Source organism: Panonychus citri, unplaced genomic scaffold (genome assembly GCF_014898815.1).
Source record: "Panonychus citri isolate SS breed McGregor unplaced genomic scaffold, ASM1489881v1 Contig00135, whole genome shotgun sequence".
NCBI lineage: Eukaryota > Metazoa > Arthropoda > Arachnida > Trombidiformes > Tetranychidae > Panonychus > Panonychus citri.
This window is the reverse complement of record NW_026515540.1, coordinates 1,363,927-1,383,338: the sequence shown is the minus strand read 5'-3', so window position 1 is coordinate 1,383,338 and position 19,412 is coordinate 1,363,927. Positions and strand designations below refer to the sequence as shown.

General features: G+C 30.3%; 3 protein-coding genes across 3 annotated transcripts; 1 reads left to right on the top strand and 2 right to left on the bottom strand.

The window, feature by feature from the left end:
- Positions 1-2,969: 2,969 nt before the first annotated feature.
- Positions 2,970-7,139, bottom strand: LOC128391706 (homeobox protein MSH-A-like). The gene is made up of 3 exons (XM_053351646.1): positions 6,485-7,139; positions 5,028-5,218; positions 2,970-3,942 (listed from the first exon to the last, which is right to left on the bottom strand). The coding sequence occupies exons 1-3, from the start codon at positions 6,837-6,839 to the stop codon at positions 3,760-3,762; spliced, it is 729 nt and encodes a 242-aa protein (XP_053207621.1). The 5' UTR covers positions 6,840-7,139; the 3' UTR covers positions 2,970-3,759.
- A 2,320-nt stretch (positions 7,140-9,459) lies between these two features.
- On the top strand, positions 9,460-11,665 carry LOC128392107 (uncharacterized). The gene is made up of 5 exons (XM_053352090.1): positions 9,460-9,909; positions 10,013-10,375; positions 10,458-10,724; positions 10,812-10,928; positions 11,006-11,665. Exons 1-5 carry the CDS (start codon positions 9,813-9,815, stop codon positions 11,524-11,526), a joined length of 1,365 nt encoding a protein of 454 aa, XP_053208065.1. The 5' UTR covers positions 9,460-9,812; the 3' UTR covers positions 11,527-11,665.
- Positions 11,666-13,267: 1,602 nt separating this feature from the next.
- LOC128392106 (eukaryotic translation initiation factor 4 gamma 2-like) lies at positions 13,268-18,860 on the bottom strand. The gene is made up of 7 exons (XM_053352089.1): positions 18,671-18,860; positions 18,223-18,460; positions 16,220-17,949; positions 16,008-16,140; positions 15,136-15,832; positions 13,938-14,059; positions 13,268-13,792 (listed from the first exon to the last, which is right to left on the bottom strand). The coding sequence occupies exons 2-7, from the start codon at positions 18,316-18,318 to the stop codon at positions 13,718-13,720; spliced, it is 2,853 nt and encodes a 950-aa protein (XP_053208064.1). The 5' UTR covers positions 18,319-18,460; positions 18,671-18,860; the 3' UTR covers positions 13,268-13,717.
- Between the last annotated feature and the right edge of the window lie 552 nt (positions 18,861-19,412).

Sequence of the window (19,412 nt, the reverse complement as noted above, 5' to 3'; positions counted from 1 at the left end):
ACAATTAATCCTATTCCCTCTGGGTCTGTAATAATTATATCGTCTACAATTAATTTGGTGATTAATTTGATTCCTTAATTGTGATTTCAGTTTATCTTTTCATTTATTCAACTCACAAGAATTGTAAACAATTAATCAAACTGATCAATATTTTAATCATTGATTATCACTTGTGTTTGTTTTAATTGTAACACTTAATTTTTATCATTGATTTAACAAGATAAATCATCAATTTCTGGAATTAGTTTTTCTCTCTAAATCAACTAATTGCCAATCAATGTTTTCTTAGCCATTTAATCATAAACAATCAGAGAAATTGATTAATTTTATTCATATGGTTCCAGAAAACCAGACAATTAGTTAATTAATCAGAAAAAAAACTAATCAATCCTTTGATTCAATTGATCATTAATCACTTTCAAGTTAATCAAAATTTAACTTAATTGTCGTTTATTAATCATATTTGGTTTGTAAAAGTTAATTAGTCACCTTAATTCACTAAGGTCATCATTTAATCAACTGAATTGCAATCAAATCAATAAATAAAAAGAAAGAAAAAAAATTCAAATCAAATTACACCCAAAAAGTTTAGTTAATTGTTACAAGATAAATTGTTTGATTGTGGTTACAATTAAAATGAAAATTGTCATAATTAAAAATCAAGATCAAACTCAAAGTTAATTACAATTAGGAAAAGGTAAATCTCACAATAGTTAATCGTTGATTATTGATTATTGATTTAAGGAAAGTTATTGTTAATTGTAAACAATTTAGTTAACAACTAAATTGGCCTCACAATTTAATAAAACAATTGCTCGTAGCTATTAAAAGTTTGGATAAAGGTTTTTACTACAATTAACTGAATCAATTTTTCCCCAATTAGTTGATTATTTAAAGTTTTAATTACATTTCAATGACAAACAATTAATTGAAAATCAATATTAATCTCAAGCCAGAGTTAAAAGGATAAAAACTAAATCAAATTTGTATATATAATTAACTAATCAAAATTGGTTAAAACGGAAACAAGTTAATATTATCAATGACCCTCAATGAATTTAATTAAGTTACAATTAATTCAGTTAAAATTTGCTCAACACAATCAATAAATTAAATCTCAATCAAGTAATTTATTAATTTTCACAACAATTTGATTTGTGTCTTTTTTTGTCTTCATTTTTCAAGATTAATAAACTAACATTATAATTAACGTTTAATATTAATTGTTGATTAGTTCTTGTACTAAATTGTTAATGATTCCCTTTTGGCATTGATTACAATTAATTGTTGTTAATAAATTGTAACTTTTTTTTATTGAAAACCAATAATTTAAACTGAGATCTAATTGTTTTGGTTGAAACCAAAGTGAATTAATTATCGGTACGTTTTTTAATCACAATTAATTTCGTGTTGACAATGAAACAAAATGAAGGAGATCCTCAAGTGATTAATTGTTACGACAATTAACTCAATTAATCAAATGTCATTGGATTGATTGTTGAGATTCATTTTTCTTTGGTAATTTTTTTTTTCAATCCAACTTTTAATTGTTAATCATCAAGGTTTATCGAACCAATCAAATCAAATCTAATTAATAGTTACAATAAGGTCATCATTTAATTGTTGATTGTATTCCTTAACTATTTTGTATTAATATGCTTACGTTGATCATGAATATAATATCAAGATCAAGATCAGTTAATTAAGCATGAAAATTATGTTTAATTGTGTTTAATTAACCGGATTAATTGCTGATTAATCATCTAAATGGCAACACATTAAGTGGTAAAAGTTGTGATTTTTGTAACTTTATTAACTTTTCTTAATTGTTGTTGTTTTTTAACAATCAAAATGACTGATCAACGAATATATTAATCAAGTTGATCACTTTTTATCATTATCAAGGACTAATTAAGTCAATGATTATTGTCTGTTGATTAACAATTTAAATCTCAAATCCATAGTAATAACAATTAACTCAATGTCTTTCCAATAGGAGAGATTGAAATGAAAACTTTTTGCAAAAGTTTAACAGGAACAAATGATTTAATTGTTATTGTTGTTGATAAAATAGATTAGATTTTAATCAACAAAGTGGTAAATCATAATCATCTGATTATGATTAACATGATAATCTGATTGATCATTTAGTTTAAACACAATTAGCTCGCTAGTTGGTGGTCCAACAATTGAAAGACTGTACAATTTGTACCAATAGTAAAGTTTTCACAATCAAAAACAAGTGAAAGTTAATCTGAAAGTGATTAACAAGAGATGGTATCAAATTGATTGATCTAAGCTAATCAACAAGATGATGATGAAAACAAATGTAACAGCAATTAACTTTTCTCCAACTTGAGCAACAATTTAAATCATGTTGAGCTCTTGAAAACACCCAATATCTACATCCAAATAATAGTTATTACAATTTGTTAAGGAAAACAACACCAGCAGGATAATCATCAATTCATTAAATTGATTAACCAAAATTCACAATCAATGAGATGATATCGATTCGATTATGAATATGTTAATCAAGAGGCCAGAAATCAAATGATCGATATTCAACTAAACACAATCAGTGATCGAAGATGAGGTCAAATTATCAATTTAATTATCTTCTTCTCCTCTAATTAAACTTTAATTGTTATTCCAATAGCAAGAAGATGGCGCGACCTTAAAGTGGAAAAAAAAACTTTTTCTCTTCACTTTGTAATCGATACTCTGATTATCTTAATTGTAATTAACCCGTAAGGTTATTTCATTGGCGATTCATAAATTGTGAAACGAATGATTAACAATTTACTCAATCATTTACAATTAGAATAAAACAAAACTAATCCAATCGATTATTGTTGATTACAAGACTAATTTACCTTTTTCTTTGATTTAATTCACTTGCGAATGAAAAAAATCAACTGATGATTTGATCGAGTTTAATTGTTACGATTTAAATTTTCAATTGGAAAAGTTGATATTGTTGATAATTACATTTTGATCATGATTGTTGATTATGATAATTATGATGATCGATTCTCATTGATCATATCTATCAAATTGGTAATACTTTTTGATGATCACGAATCATGGTGATGATTGTTGATTAAAAGTAATCAAATTAGTTTAATCATCATTTAGATTTCAACATTTGGAAAGTTTTTCTTTTTTAATTGTTTATGTTACTAGAATTATAATTAATCTAATTGTTTAATTTTTGCCTTTCAATCAGTTTTTATAACCATTAATCCAGTTTGGATTGTGAGTGTAGGTGTTGATTATCATTCTGATTAGTTAATTGTTATTCTAGAAATAATAATGATAATGATAACGTATGCAAATTGCAAGTTCACAATTTAGTTAATTGTTGTTGCTCCAAGGCTATTTTAATTTTGTTTCCAATTCACTTTTCCAATTTACCTTGATCAGGTTAAATAATAATCACCTAATGATCATCATCATAATTAACTTAATTGTTGCAATTTTTTTTACCTTTAGTAGTAGATTGTTGTTGTTGACAACTTTCTCAGCATGATTAAGGGATAAATAATTATTACAATTAATAAATTGTTGGCTATCATTGATGTATTATTATGTTTGTATTGATTGGAAAAAGATTAATTCTTAGAACAGGATTAAGATTTTAAATAAAAAATTAATGGAGAAAAAATTTAAATTAATTGGTTGATTAATGATTAACCAACAATTAGAGGAAAATCAATTGAATCCTTTGGCTTATTATCTCAGATAATTTGTAATTGATTATGAAGATGATGATGAAGATGAAGATGAAGATGAGGATGAGGATGATAAAGACATCGCCGTTGAATTAGCATCGGAATTAGTGATTAGTAAATTATCATCAGTTAATTGTGAGTTAATTTCATCAGGTAATCTCTCCTCTCTCTTTCGTCGGGCTCTCCTATTTTGGAACCAAATTTTTACCTGAGGAAAAATGAAATTAGTAAATTGTATTAATAATAACAACAACAATTACATTGAAAAAGTATAACAATTAATTGTTATCAAATAAAAAAAAGAGACTCAAATTGATTCATACAAATGATTGGCAAATTACAATTATTGTAATAATTGTAACTTCACTGATCTTAACTAGGTAACCAAAATGTAAATTGTAAACTATTGAATTAACAAATTGTTTACCAGGTAAAATATTAAATTGTAAAATATGAATATGATTAATACGAAACAGTTTTCATTAATAAAATCCAATGAACCACAAGATTGTAATCATAATGAATATCGTTAAATTGTATTAATCTGGTTGATTAATCAGCTTATAGTTACATATCCAAATGGTTATCATTGTGTAAAAGGTAAATGATAATAGATTTACTGATTGTTGTATAGATACAAATAGTAATCATAATGATTATTTTTGTATAAAGAGATGAGAGTAGATCAGGAAAAAAAGGTCAAACATATTATGTTGACCTGAGGTCAGTGAAGATAAGCTTCAATTCAATAGGTTAGATTAGCTGACCAACTGAGTATTCATCTTACTGACCCAAAGATGATAACAATTAACTGTGAATATGGTTGATAAATGTTAACATTTTGTAACAATTTGATTAAGCAAAATGAAAAAGCAAATAATCAATCTCAAGATTAGGATTAGTTAAATGGCCATTTACCAGTGAAAGTGGCTCGATAAAGAGGATTAAGAGTAGATTAGTGATCGGTTAGTCTAATGGTCAAGATTAAGATTACTTGTTAATCATTGTTAAACCTACACGATTACAATTGTAATGGATAATGTTGATGATATTGTTTTCCTTTAATCTTTTAATGTTAAACAAAATCTTTTCATCACTTAATACAAATCTATCAACTATTAATAGTTGATAGATTTGTATCTTTCGTGATGATCATCATTAAAAGTTATCAATTGAATGATCATTTGCCCGGAAGCTATTTGAGGTTTTCATTGCATTTCCAGATTGGATTAACTGATTAACGGTTAAATTGTTCATTTCAAGGTAATTTTTGTTACACTAATTGTTACTTACTCGATTCTCTGAGATATTTAATTGTTCAGATAAACTCCAAACTTCATAACTGCTCAGGTAATTTGTTTGAGAAAACTTTTTCTCCAATAATTGAACTTGATATGATGTGAATGGTATTCGAGGTCCTCTGTTATTGGGATTGTTCAATTTACCGTTATTATTGACACTCGACGAATCGGTTAATTGTATACCTGATTATGAAGGAGAAAGATTAGAGAGAATAGTAATTAGTTAATTGTTTGAATATTGTTATCATAGTAAATCTTTGGGAACCTTGATTAAGGAAATTATTGTTATTGAAATTGAAAATCAATAAATTGGATTAATGATAAAAACGTTTTTGATTGATTTTTTTTTATGAGAAAAAATCAACAAAAAAAGATAATCATAATCAATATGTTCAAAGTTAATCGGTTTCTTAATTGTTACATAATTAACTTTAAGGTGGTAATGATCAGATAAGATGTTGATTTATTAATCATTGTCACTTTTCTGGTTATAACAATTAATATGGAAACAAACAATTAGGACATCAGACTGACCTTGTAGATTGAACAAAAAGAGTAAGAAAACAAATCAAAATTGATGAAAACAATTTAAATTCAATTTACAATTAACATAAAATCAAATCAACTGATCACTGGATTTACTAATTATCATCATCATCATTTACTAATTTGTGTTGTGTGTTGTTTTATTTTCAAATAATCTGATTATTTTAAATTTAATCGAACTGATTTCTCTTTCATGTAATCGATGAACTATCAACTGAATTAATCAGCTTGGAGCACAATTAATGATTAATGATTGTAAACTTTGCTAGAGAGAAAAGCTAATTACATGTCCAATCAATCTTTACCATCAGAAAATTAATTGTAAACAGTTAACTGAATTTACTAATATTTATGTGATTTGTTTTGTTGTACTCAAAATGTTTGAAGAGAGTGAGAGTTGATTAATCAAGATCTTGTTGATATTTACGTTGATTATTATTAAATGATTATCCCTTATTAAGTAAATTAAATGTTAATCAGAATCAAATTTTTGGTACAAAAAATCACCCAAAAGCGATCATATTAACATGATAACAATTAATACAATCAGAATCATCATTTCATTGATTCCTGTTGATACTTTTATCCCTCATTAACAAGGTTAATCTGATCAACAATAAATCGTATCATTTAATGTACAGTTAGAGAGAGAGAGAGAGAGAAAGTTAATCAATCTTTGATTGAATTAAAATCCTATTCAAAAATGTTGTAACAATTTTCAACATTAATAATGATACTGATTTTTTGATGATAATTAACCTTTAACTTTGTAAACAATTATCATGATTAAGGGTTTGGTTTAATCATTAATTTAACCAGGTAATCATAAAGAGAAGGGATAAAACTTAATTGTTGCAATTAACCAAAATGGTAGCACATATTAACAACAATTAAGACACTTACGGTGACAAAATTTGATACATTTCCGGTTCCTTGGTAATCCTAATTTGCTTGATGATGAATTTGACTTTTTAACAACAATATTATTCAATATTGATTCAATTGTGAAATTGGTCAATTTCCGTTGATCAGGATTAGATAAACATGGCAAAGGTGATAATGAATATGATGATGATGATGATGATGGTGTTAAGGTTGATTGATTAGCTAAAGATGAAGATGATGATGACACTGATTGAGTTGATTGACTTGTCGTTGGTAGAATTGTATCACATTGATTGATTGACATTCTCGGGTTTATTAAACCGGTAGTGGAATTGAATAAACAATTAGCCTCATGTCCACCATGTTGGATCATATTAATTGAGAAAAGAACAAAAGTGAAAAAGGATAAAAAAAGACAGACAAATAGACAGAGAGAATTAGTTAAATTTCCCTCCTTTTTTTTTGAATCTTCTCTTGTCTCTTATATGTGAGGTGAGAATTGAAATGATTTGAAAAAGATTTTCCTGTTCTCGAAAAAGGGAAATTAATTGTTCTCATTAAACAAAAAGATCATGAAGATTTCTGGACAAGGGTCAATGGAATTGGAAAATGTAAAGGTGAATCGGAATAACGATCAACACGAGCAAACTAAAGGTGAGTTGATTTAACTTGTTACCAATGAAGTTAAAGCTCCAACTGATGGCCTGAGGGCTCCATTGGTCTCCATGTCATTGGTTGATTATTTTCTCTCTCTCTCTCTCTCTCTCTCTCTCTCTCTCAATTTCTCATCTTCTCTTTCCTATTTTACTTTCTATTATCTTCCATTACTCTTCTTCTTTCTTTTGTTATCATCTTCGTCCTCTTCTTCTTGTTATCAGACGATTGATGATAAACGTTCTCAGTTCAATAGACATTTTTACCTTCTACTTGATCCTCATCCTCATCTTCATCTCCATCCTCATCCTCATCCTCCTCCACATCCGATCATCTTTCTCACTCCCTCCTCAACCTTTCGTATAATTATTACTATTTGATAGTTAGATTTTCAATTTACCTTTTACCTTTTCTAAAGGAAAAGGTGAACTTGACCAGTTACCTTCTTCTTCATTGGGTCAATTTCTTGTTATTGATATATTATCATTATTAATAATATCATTTTGTTTTCCTATTCAAAAAGTTTTTCGAAAATTTTTTTTTTCTATTCTCCTTTTTCTTCATCTTCTTCCTATGGGTTAACATACAAATTGGAATACACGTTTAATTGTTATTATCCTGACAAAGATTATGCTTCAATGAGCCTCATCTCTCATCTTTCACTTCAATGAACTTATCAGATAAACATGATTATCATCAATTATTATTATTATTATGATAATAATAAGATGCAAAAGAAAAAGAGAGAAACAAAAACAAATATCGAATTGAGATTTTCAGAGTCTCTTCTCGTTTTTCCAATAGACTCACCTTACAATTTTATCTTAAATACTGTTATCATTTCTCTCTCTCTCTCTCTCTCACTCTCTGTAAATATTATCTTCTCCATCAGATTGACATTAATTTGTTGTGAATGAACTTTGACCTGGTCAAGGAATACAGTTTGTCGCACCTTTCATCGATTTCGCCTTATGTACTTATATACCTTTCGCTTTCCATCTTTCGTCTTCTCTTACATTTCCATCTTATCATCTCACCTGATCTTCTATATCATCATCATCATCATTATCTCTCTCTCTCTCTTCTTCTCATCTTCTTATTGTCATCATTATCACTATTATCTCTTACACTAATCACAATAATAACTACACTTAAGTTGACAAAATCAACTGCTCAAAGTGTATATTTAATCTGTTGGAGGTTCGAAATGATTAGTGAAAAAAAATTTAACAATTTAACTGATTGTCGTTGATTAATTTACTAATAATGGGATAATAATACTTTCTGAGAATAATACTTTTAGTAATCAACGTTTATCTTTAATTAATAACAATCATTAGAGAATTAAACTTTTCTCTATTGATTAATTTCAATTCTCAATCTCATCTAATAAGCTAACAAGTTAATTTGATTCACAATTAAAAATAACCTTGATATTTAAGCTATTATCATGTTGAGGTCAAGGGAATCAATTTACAGATGACCTTAACTGACCTGAAAAACAAAAATCTTTACAAAAAATTTGCTCAGTTATAGTCATAATTAATTTAATTAACAATTAATAAATAAATAAATAAATAAAAACTCAAGATCAATTCCAATCAACAACAATTAAGTTTCTTACAAATACAAATAACCAAATATACCAAATTAAGCTAATTAAACGATGGTGATGATGATTAATAATAATGATCATGAACTAATTTAATTTAATCAAACTAATCTACTAACCACAATATATCAAAATGTAACAATTTAGTTATATTTAAATGAAAATTAAAATAACAATTTCAAAGGAAAAGTTTTAGTCTGAAATTGGATCAAAAAGTTTTCATTTTCCAACAATTAAGCTAATTAAACTATTCAAATTAGCACAAATTATTATATAATTAACTGTAACTAAATTTAATAACAATTTCTACTATATTTTTTTGTCAACAATTAGAATAGAAAATTAAATAAATCAAATTACAAGTTTATAAAAAGATGAAGAGGAAACCATTGGTTCATAAGGGATAATGTTAATACTAATTTCGGGAGTGGATTAAAATTCACGGATCAGATGATTAGATGGTTAATCTATCATCCCATTGATGGTGAAGGAACTGATTAAACAATTAAATTGACAATTAAAATAATACCATTGGTGGAATATAAAAATATCAATAGTATTTCAACCGGAAAACATGTAAACTTAACGCCCTTTGAGAGTGAAAAGTTTTCCCAATTGAAACTCATTAATCTTTTCCCAACAATAATAATAACAATTTAGATAATGATTGTAGTGCTAATATACAACAATTAATTGTTAGTAAATTGTTAAATTAACTCCCTGATAAAAAGTATAACCTATTTTATTTTTACTCTGGACAAACAAAAATCTTAACCTTTTCCATTGATATTAATTGTTTAACTGTTATTGTTTTGTTTTCATGGTTTAGGTTATCATTTTGTTATCATTATTGATATTATTAGATGTTTTTTAATTGTCACAATGATTAACTAATTGTTAAGGTGTCACATCATCTCAGCCCCTACTATTTAAACGTTGACACCTCGTTAATTTTAAATCATTTACAAATCAAAGTTTCAAGCAGTAACAACAAATTCATCTACTTGTAAAACAAAAATATACCAACAATTTACTTTACCACCAGTGAATTAATTGCAATTGTGTAACAATTAGTTAATCATGTTCTTTTTATTTTCTCTAGTTTATTTTACTTTTGTGCTACAAGAAATTGATGGATACTTTCAATCAAGAGATTCACCACCTCCAATACCATTTCGTAAGTGAATCAATAGTAGACAATTTAAATCGTAATCCTAAGTTGATTAGTTAGTTATTTTCTTGGTTTAAATTTAATTGCTCATTGCTTGAATTAATTACAGATCCTTTAGATAGTATGTTCAATGGTGGTAAAGGTAAAACTCCTTTGGTAGCGGCAACTTATTATTTCAACTCTGAACTCGGTGATTTAAGACACCATAGAGAAGCCTTGTATTCAGATTCATCGTCTTCTTCATCATCATCCTCGTCATCTTCATTGGCATCTCCATCCTCATCAATCCCTTCCTCATCACTTTCATCATCAACCGATTCAGAAGATGGTTACATTGGCACTGATGATGTTTGTCAAGCGGCCGACGGGCGAAAGGGAAGTTGTTATGATGCCCAAGAGTGTGTCAATAAGGGAGGAGTTCCGATGGGAAAATGTTCCAATGCAAAGAGAGAAGGGACAGTTTGTTGTCTCTGTAAGTAGAACTAATTAGTTGACTTAATCATCTTCTTATTAATTGTTTCGTTTTTCTTTCCAATGATTGTTGTTGACATTAGTTGAAATATCTTGTGGACAAATGGCCTCAGAGAAACATGTTTACTTCCGAAATCCTGGTTATCCACAATCTTATCAATCATCGAAAGTTTGTCGAGCTCGAATCGGTAAAATGGACAAAAATGTTTGCTTCTATCGTGTTGACATGTTAACCTTTGACCTTGCACCACCGAATCGAGGAAATTGTTCCCAAGATGTATTCGTTGTCTCTGGACAGAACGAGAATTCAGTTATCCCCAAAATATGTGGACTTAATTCTGGTCAACATTGTAAGTTAAACACGAAATCATTATAATCCTTGACAATGATGATGATAATTGATCAATTGGTTAATCAAATTATTGATTTGATTACAGATTATTTGGGAGTCGATGAATCAGATACCGTTAGTTTACATGCATTGATGCTTGGAAATAGAAGGAGAAAGTTTGATATTCTCATTACTCAGATTCCTTGTCATTCAGAAATTTCCGGTAAGAAAATGATATAACATTCATTGAGTGAAAATATCGTATCAATAATTAACTAAATGTTTTATAAACAATTAAAGCTCCATCTCATTGTCTACAATATTACACTGGAACCCATGGATCGATAAAAAGTTTCAATTACGATTCGTCAACTTTAAACATGGCCTTTGAAGGTTATCCAAATGATATCGATTATGTGGCCTGTATAAAGAAAGAATCGGGATTCTGTTCAATTTCGTATGAACTGTTCACCGATGGTGAAAAGATTTCACCTTTTGCCATTGGATCAAATTACGATTCAGGTTATTCCTTATGGAGACCAATTGTTGCCGAGTGTCCAGATGATTATTTGTCCATTGGTGGTGTTCGTCTTTGCTCTGGTAAACTAATCACTCGATCTCCGTCAATAACAATCGCCACCAACGAAACAACAATTACCGATATTTGGAGGCCATCAAGTGTCGTCCTTAATGCGACAATCGATCATCCAACAATAATAACTGATAATACATCAGGTCCATTTATGGTCAGATTTGTTTCTAATCACATCAGCAATGCGAGAGGATTTTACCTTCGATATAAGCAAAATCCATGTAAATGAGATTATCCAAATTTCCGTTAATCGAAAGTCCAAAAGATTTAACATTTTATAACTCGAATCAATTATCTTTTAATTGCAATCCTGTCAAATCCTGTAACTGTCATCCATAAATGGAACCATAAATTGGATTATTTTATAATCATTGGTGATAATCACTGACCATTCATTTTTTTTTACATAAATCAGATTAACAATTAATAGTAACACAGTAATTTAATGTTTCCAAAACATTGTGATAAAAACAACAGGAAAAATAAATGGTCCAATTTTTATGTGTTCAATTTGATTCCAAACAATTTGAAGTTAGTTGTTAAATCATCGATATAATTTCAATTGATTGAATTATCAATCAATTGAAAAAGTGCAAGGTCAATGGCAGAAAAAGATATTCCAATGATGAAAAAGGGAAGACAAGTGAAAGGATTAATCAGGATGAAGAAGATGATGATGATGATGATGAAAAACAGGAAACATTATGATGGTTAAGGTAAAGGAAACTATTAGTTACAAACAAGCCAATAGGTAAACAAAGAGGTGATGAAAATATTAATCATTTGACTATTTCGCAATCTAATTGAATATCTCAAAATGATCAGGCTTGAATTAACATTGAATATTTGGTATCTTTTCAATATATGGATGATGTAAAGGCGAGAGATCGGGAGGATTGATATCAGGTAAATGACCTTCAATGGCCTTGTAGATATAATCTCAATGCCAATGTTGCTGTTGAAGTAACAAAATTTCACCATTTCAACGTTGAATTGTAAAAATCTGATGGTATCAAAGACTACATGATAATAATCATAATAGTAATTCATTCATCATCATCATTACTATGAAGGGAGAGAGAGAGAGAGAGATATTGAGTTTGAGACAATGATCCCGGTAGATTGAGTTTTCTGTTTGTCACTTGTCACTGATCAAAAGCTTGTCAGGGGATCATTCAAGGGAATCTTGTCATTATCTTTCTTTTTATATGTTCTTTTATCTTCCTCTCTTCTTGTTCTCCTCCTTGGAAATCACAGTGGGTAAAAAAGTTCCTTTTTCTCAATCAGTTGTTCAGAAGACAAAATGTCCAATCAAGTTTCATTTCCATCAACGTTTTTATCCTCTCCTTTTCCTTTGTATTTGAGACCAACAGCTAATCCTTTGAGTCTTTATTTCGTTGTCAAAATGATTAACAACAAGATGGAGATTAAGATGAATTATTTTGATCCAATTTAGGTGAAATCATTGATCTTTCGTTTCCATCTAATTATAAAGCTTAAGATTGTTCATATTTCCATTTCCATTTCCAATATAAATCCAATAATTAATTGATTGTTGATGAATAGATATTAGTTGTATCTGCTTCATTGTTATTAAAAATTCAACTGAAATGTTCACTGAATTAACTTGATTAATTTGAATCCAAAAACGTATTTTTTAATCACTCCATTGATTGTTGTCTCTGTTGTACTATTTGGAAGATGATGATAGATTAAAATCCAATCAATTAAATTTAGTTTATTTTATTAATCATTATTTCCTTTGTGTGTCCTTTGGGTTTACAATTGATCATCACTGTTATTAAGAAGAAGAAGTAATTAATTAATAGAAATCATGATTAATGATAATTGACACGACAACACATTGTCTCTCCGAAATCGTAATTACCATTGAAATCACGGATAATTAGAATTAATTATCTTTAAAGAATAAACAACAAATTCTTAAGGCAATTTTCATGTTGCTTGAATTTTTTTGTTCAAAAAGATGAAGAAAGTTTAATTGTTGTAAAGAGACTAATTGTGAACATGTTTGTTTTCATCATAGTTTTGTTGTTGTTTTTTTCCGTATTTTGTAAGGTTAACTGGTTAACAGATTCTTACAGTCAATTTAGAGTTTAGTTGATTAATATTCATTTTCCTTTATCATCTTGCATCTTTTCTTCTCGATCAGGTGATAGAGAGAGAGAAAGAAATAACCAGACAAGTATCATCATTATAATTTCTAGAAGGTGATGTGTGTGTGTGTGTGTGTGTGTGTGTGTAAGTGGCTAGTGGCTAAGTGTGGATTCTGCTGCTGTGTGTATATAAGTTTATGTGAAGGAAAAGTGTGAGAGATTGGGGTGGCTGAGAAAGTAGCAGGTGAATGAACTTTTTCACACTCACACTGAACACACACCAAGCATCATTTAGTACCGCTATCAGAGCCCGTCGTCTTCATCATCATCTTCTTCCTCTTCTTCGGCTTTTTCAAGCCACTCAAACCACTTATTAACCTATTTTTTGGAGAAGAAAGAAAAAAAAAATTAAGACAAAGGTTAGCAAAATTAGAAACAACATCAACAATAAATGATGGATTAAGATTACTGCTTATTGCAAATCTCAAAACAATATTCAAGTCAATCAAACAAGATAACTCACCTGAAATAGAGCCTGCCCTTTACCAGGGTATTCATCGTTTATATCCTCTTTCCATCTGAAAAATACTTCATCTTCAACTATCTCTAAATCGTATAGAAATGTAAACCATCTCAACAGCATACCTATTGTGATGAGGGAAAAATAAAACAAAAGAAAAATTAAAAGTTTGAAAACAATAATGATCCATTTTGTCGAAAGGAGAGATAATTGTTGTAAAGATTATTATTATCATCGATTCAATTGCTTCCTACCATGAAAGCAATAATAAACACGTAATTATTCATTAATCATCTAATCAAGAAAAGGATTAAAAGAGTTTGCATCTCTCAAGGATGTTGAGGAAAGTTCAGGAAGGCTCTTGTTTTCACTATTCATGCTCATGTTTTCATCTGATTCTGGAACGTTATGAGAAAATATCGCTTGTCATTGTGAACTTTTTCCAACACTGAATCGTTTTTTTATCAAAACTATAAACAAATGATTGTAAATATTAAAATTTATCAGATTTGAGAAAGAGAAAAGATTGTAAAAAAAGGCAAGAATACAATCAAATCAATTACGCAACATTGAAAAGGAAGTGAAACAAAATTTCAAGGTTAAAATTAGCGAAAAATTGCCAAGATTCAAGGGAGATTTAAAAAGAGAAGTGAAAGAAAATGAGAGAGAATTGATGATGTAAAATGTATGACTTTGAATGTTGTCTCTAAGGGTTTTTGATAACATGAAACTCAAAAGTAACTAGGGAGAGGTTATAGGTTGACCAGAACTAGAAAAAAAAGAGATAAAATGATGAGTAAAAAGGAACACGCATGCTGGGTAATGGAAAACGATTGGTTGCCAAATTAGAATCATCATGTTTTATAGAATTGGGGGGCTAAGTTCTTTAGAATGTCAATACTTGAAAGAGCTGCAACATGCAATTTTAATCATGACGAAAGAGAGAGAGAGGGGGTAGGAAGCAAAAACGCTCGAAGGCTAATTCATCTCTTTCCAAGTGAAAAAAAAGAAAAATCATAAATTGCAATAATATTATAATACTTTGGTAATATTATTTGCAGAAAGGAAAAGCGGAAGGGCCTGACTAATTTAGATGGAACACATAATTGACATGATAGAAAGTAAGAAATTAAAAACAAATTATTTATAAGAGGGAGAAAGAGAGAGAGAGAGAAGATGAAAAATAAGAGAGGATATTGACCTTTGGGACATCCTTGGCCGTACCAAAAGCTTTGTAAGGAGTACAGAAGAGTTAACTGTAGATTTGGTTTCTCTTGAAGAAAAGCCTGAAAAACGGCTTGATATTTAGATAATAGTTCCCTTTCATGATCATTGACGTTTGTAGATCGACCGGAATTGTTTGCATCACCTTCGTTGAAAGTAGCATCAGAAGCTGCTTGTTTGGCTTTCTCAAGAATATACTTGGCAACACAAGTGAATAATAGATTAATGAAGCCAGGAGTATTTCTTAAACTGGTATCAACGTTACTCTTTATCCAACGATAAAGTGAATTGGGTGAACAATCAGCACTATTTAAATGTTTCATCATGTCAAACTCAATTCGCAATAATGGATAAAGAAAACTGAGATTTCTTTCTCTGAGAATATCGGCTAACCTCTCTTTCTCTCTATCTATCTCAGGTAAAGTGTTTAATAAATTGATCTTATTCTCATTGAAGGTTGTAGTTAACCATTCTTGACCTTGGGTTTGATGGAGAGTTTGAAGACAAAGTAATAACAGAGGATAATATTGTCCACCTTCAACTACTCCGTACACATCTTTTAAGGTAATAAGTCCATCGACAATTGCTCTTGCCATGAAACCGGCAACATAAGATTTAACCCAAGGAATGTCATTCTCCACATTAACCATATGATTTAACAAATCTTTAAAAGCCTATGGATGAGAAAGAGAAAAACGGAAGAGAGAAGAAAAATTAAGTTATGCCCAAAAAAGGAAAAGGAAAAATAAACATTTTCTAATAGCTTTTAATGATTACATGCTGGGAGAAAAAGGTTGATGGAACGAGAAACATGAAAAAAGAAATATGAAAATCAAATGGATTACTTACAGAAAAGAAGACATTTGTATCTAAGACACTGTCCTTTTTCAACTGTAGCAACAATTTACTGACCAATTCTTGGTCACTTTCCGTCTTATCCAACGTTTTAGAAATAATATTGACAAGAACATCACTCTGATAACTGAATTTGTTGATTGAAGATGAAAAGAAAATGAGTTTAACTTGATTGTGGAAATGAATTTTTCTTTTGGCCTACTTACTTTTTAGGTACTTTAAGATTTTGAATATCAGAGACACTTGATTCTATTTCGGATGTTGACAGAAAATTGACCAATATTTCTTCAGCTTTTTTCAAGATCATCTCCTTATTGTTTTGATTTGCTGATTTATTTTTTAAATTAGCTTGATGCTCACTATTTCCTTTGTGAGATTTGTTAGTTATACCAATTGGTAGCTGGTAAGAAGCTAATTGGTTATCCATTATGTTCAAACTAGGATTCACATTGATCAATTGGGGGGACATGTTGGCTTTAGATTTGTTCAAAACAACATTATGTTTGTGCATGATAGAGTTCTGAGCTGGTCGGAGTGAGATTTCATTGCCATCAAGAGAATTAAAATGATTAGTAGTAACTGGTACGATCGGTTTATTGGTTAATTGTGGTTGCCTTATAACATTACCATCTCCAACAGGGTTTTGATTAATAGTATTTGGCTGTATTCCTCCAATAGGCCCTTGCATAGGCCGTTGTAAGGAAGGTGCAATTTGTGGCTGTTGAATTTGAATAGGTTGTTGAGGCTGTTGTTGTTGTTGCTGCTGCTGTTGTTGTTGTTTGATAGGCGTGTGTGGTGTTTGCTGTTGCAAAGCCATCCTTTGAAATCGAGGTGGCAAATCTTTGTTGACACTTTCATTTACTCTACTATTTGCATTAGCACTAACATTCAATGGTGAAGAGTTCTGGCCAGACGGTTGTTGCTGTGTTTGTCCTTGTTGTTGTTGTGGTTGGGATTGTTGGTGATGCGATTGGTGGTGGTGTTGATGATGTTGTTGGTGGTGATGATGCTGGTGGTGTTGGTGTTGGTGTTGGTGATGTTGGTGGTGGTGTTGCTGCTGCTGTTGGTGATGATGTGGATGATGAGGATGAGACTGTTGATGCTGCTGTTGGTGTTGCTGGTAAATTGGATTAGCATTGTTCATTTTTGGACGACCAGCTACAGCAGGATCACGTTCTCTCTCTTGATTAACAAAACCACCACGATTTTGACCACCAATTGTATTTGGTGCACCTACTCCATAAGGAAGTAAAGGTGACGAATAAAGATCATCAAGTGCTCGCTGTCCAGGAGCAGTATGACTCATAAGAATTTGATTAGAGCCTGATAGAAATTGAGCTTGTCTCAAAGTCATATTTGGATAAAGTTGATAAAGTTGATGCTGATTACCCATGGGTACAGCTGGAGGCATAAAAACACCAAAATCTTTAGCTGCCTCAGCTCGAATTTGAATAATTGTTTTAGGATTCTGTTCCCTTTGGATCCGTCTGGGAACCCATTTATTTGCTCGTAACTCCAATACATCTTGGAGCATAAATCGGATCCGTGAGGGTAACTCCTGATTTTGGGAAAATTTCTCCATTCTTTCAAAATATTGATCCATCAAAGGTTTGGCTTCAGGTGTATCCAGAAGACAACCGATTGTCTTCATTATCTGACAGAGACATTCAAGGTCTTCAGCCTTACTCTGTATAGGCTCATCCACTTTTTTCTTACATAATTGATGGATACAACGGTGTAAAATATTTTCTTGCAAAAGCTTTTGTTTACCAAGTTCACATATAAACTTAATATTACCAAGCATTTTATGCTTGGCCAAAGCTCGTTGTTCCTCTTCATCTGGTGTAAGAGGACCATCTCCGAAAGCTTCGGTCGCTCGAAAGCGTTTCTCAAATTCGTCTTTGCACTTGATCAATAGGAGCCGGTGAAATGTCCGCTGTATCAATAAGTATCAGATTAAATGCAACATCTTAAGATTAAATGTAATAAAAAAGAAAATGGGAGAAATTGATTGAAATCACAGGGAATGAGGTGAAGGTAATGAAGAAAAGGCAGTGAGAGACAAATTTTGATGGGAATATCAAGGCAAAAATAGGAAGATAGAGAGGAAAAGATAGAAGAGAGAGAAATAGAAAGAGAAAGGAGAAAGAGAGAGATAGGAAAAGAGGGGTGTTAATATACAGTGAATTTGAAGGTTGATGACACTTACATTGGCGCTGGGGTTGTGAGAATTAAGTATTGTTGAATTGTTATTTTCAAAGTTAGGTACTTCTTCACTTAATTTTTTACATAACTGAGCGTACATAGAACTATACTTGGGTTCCTCTAAAGCTTTTTCGAATATTAACAAAATGACTCCTTTTAAAATAGGTGTTGAATCAAGACCCAGATTAATCAGTTCCTCGCTCAACTTATCAAATTTCTCCGGAGTAATCTTGTTGAGTATTCTACAAGGTAAGAGAGAGAGAGAGAAAAAAATGTTAAAATTAATACGCAAATGTTTGTTTGTTTGATACAAAAACAGAAAACCAAACCATAAACATGAAACAAACGACAAAAACAACTAAAACACCACACAAACCAACATAGGCAAAAAAGAGACGCGAAGAAGAGAAGAAAAAAAAAGTTGTCGAGAAAAATTTAAAAGGACAACTTACCCTCGTACTTTACGGAAGATAATTTGGCTTCGATCTTCATAGGTATTACTGTTAGGGGTATTGTGATCTCTTGAAATCCTGCTTGGAGGTACCCATCTACATGTGAGAGGTTCTTCCTTTCCTCCTTTGCAGAGAGAAGACGAAACACCCCCTTCTTCTTTATGGCCTTCCGTTGTTGATTTAGTTGTTAATCAGAAAAAGAAATCACTTTTGTTACGCTGGCAAAAAAAAGGTAAACTTTAAAGTGAAAAGCAGCGTGGAAACTGTTGATATCACTTAGTCTTCTAACATCAAGTTAGAAATGACAACAACATCTTATAGGTAACATGAGCTCCGCTTCACCTTCACCATGAAACCGAAACACCACCAGGGGCTCGGGGATCATCACCACATCTCCGCCTGCAAATGGAACAAAATTCCACCCTAACGGTGGGTCCACCTGGCGAGCGAAAAGCGAATAGAACAAAATTTATTTTCCATTTTTCGCTGTTCACTTTCATCATTTCAACTTCTCTCTAAAGTGACAATTTCATTTTCTTTTCTCTTTCATTTGTCAATTTTTATTCTCTTCTTTTCTTTAATTGTAAATAATTAACATCGAATTTTTCTTTCTTCTTTTTTAATCTTATTTATCTTTTTATTTCTCTCTCTCTTTCTGTGTTTTCTTATTTTAATTAATATTCTATTCTCTCTTCCTCTCTCTTACAGATTAGTTACAACGTTTAATTTACCAAATGTATTT

Bases quoted from the DNA above. Each gene is read 5' to 3' on its own strand.
- LOC128391706 (XM_053351646.1), bottom strand. From the start codon at position 6,839: ATGATCCAACATGGTGGACATGAGGCTAATTGTTTATTCAATTCCACT. The intron at 5,219-6,484 runs GTAAGTGTCTTA...CTTCATAATCAG, and splicing joins ATGTATCAAATTTTGTCACC to GTATACAATTAACCGATTCG. The intron at 3,943-5,027 runs GTAAGTAACAAT...ATTTTTCCTCAG, and splicing joins TAAATATCTCAGAGAATCGA to GTAAAAATTTGGTTCCAAAA.
- LOC128392107 (XM_053352090.1), top strand. From the start codon at position 9,813: ATGTTCTTTTTATTTTCTCTAGTTTATTTTACTTTTGTGCTACAAGAA. The intron at 9,910-10,012 runs GTAAGTGAATCA...AATTAATTACAG, and splicing joins ACCACCTCCAATACCATTTC to ATCCTTTAGATAGTATGTTC. The intron at 10,376-10,457 runs GTAAGTAGAACT...TGTTGACATTAG, and splicing joins AGGGACAGTTTGTTGTCTCT to TTGAAATATCTTGTGGACAA.
- LOC128392106 (XM_053352089.1), bottom strand. From the start codon at position 18,318: ATGTACGCTCAGTTATGTAAAAAATTAAGTGAAGAAGTACCTAACTTT. The intron at 16,141-16,219 runs GTAAGTAGGCCA...CAACAAATTCAG, and splicing joins AATCTTAAAGTACCTAAAAA to TTATCAGAGTGATGTTCTTG. The intron at 15,833-16,007 runs GTAAGTAATCCA...TCTCATCCATAG, and splicing joins ATACAAATGTCTTCTTTTCT to GCTTTTAAAGATTTGTTAAA.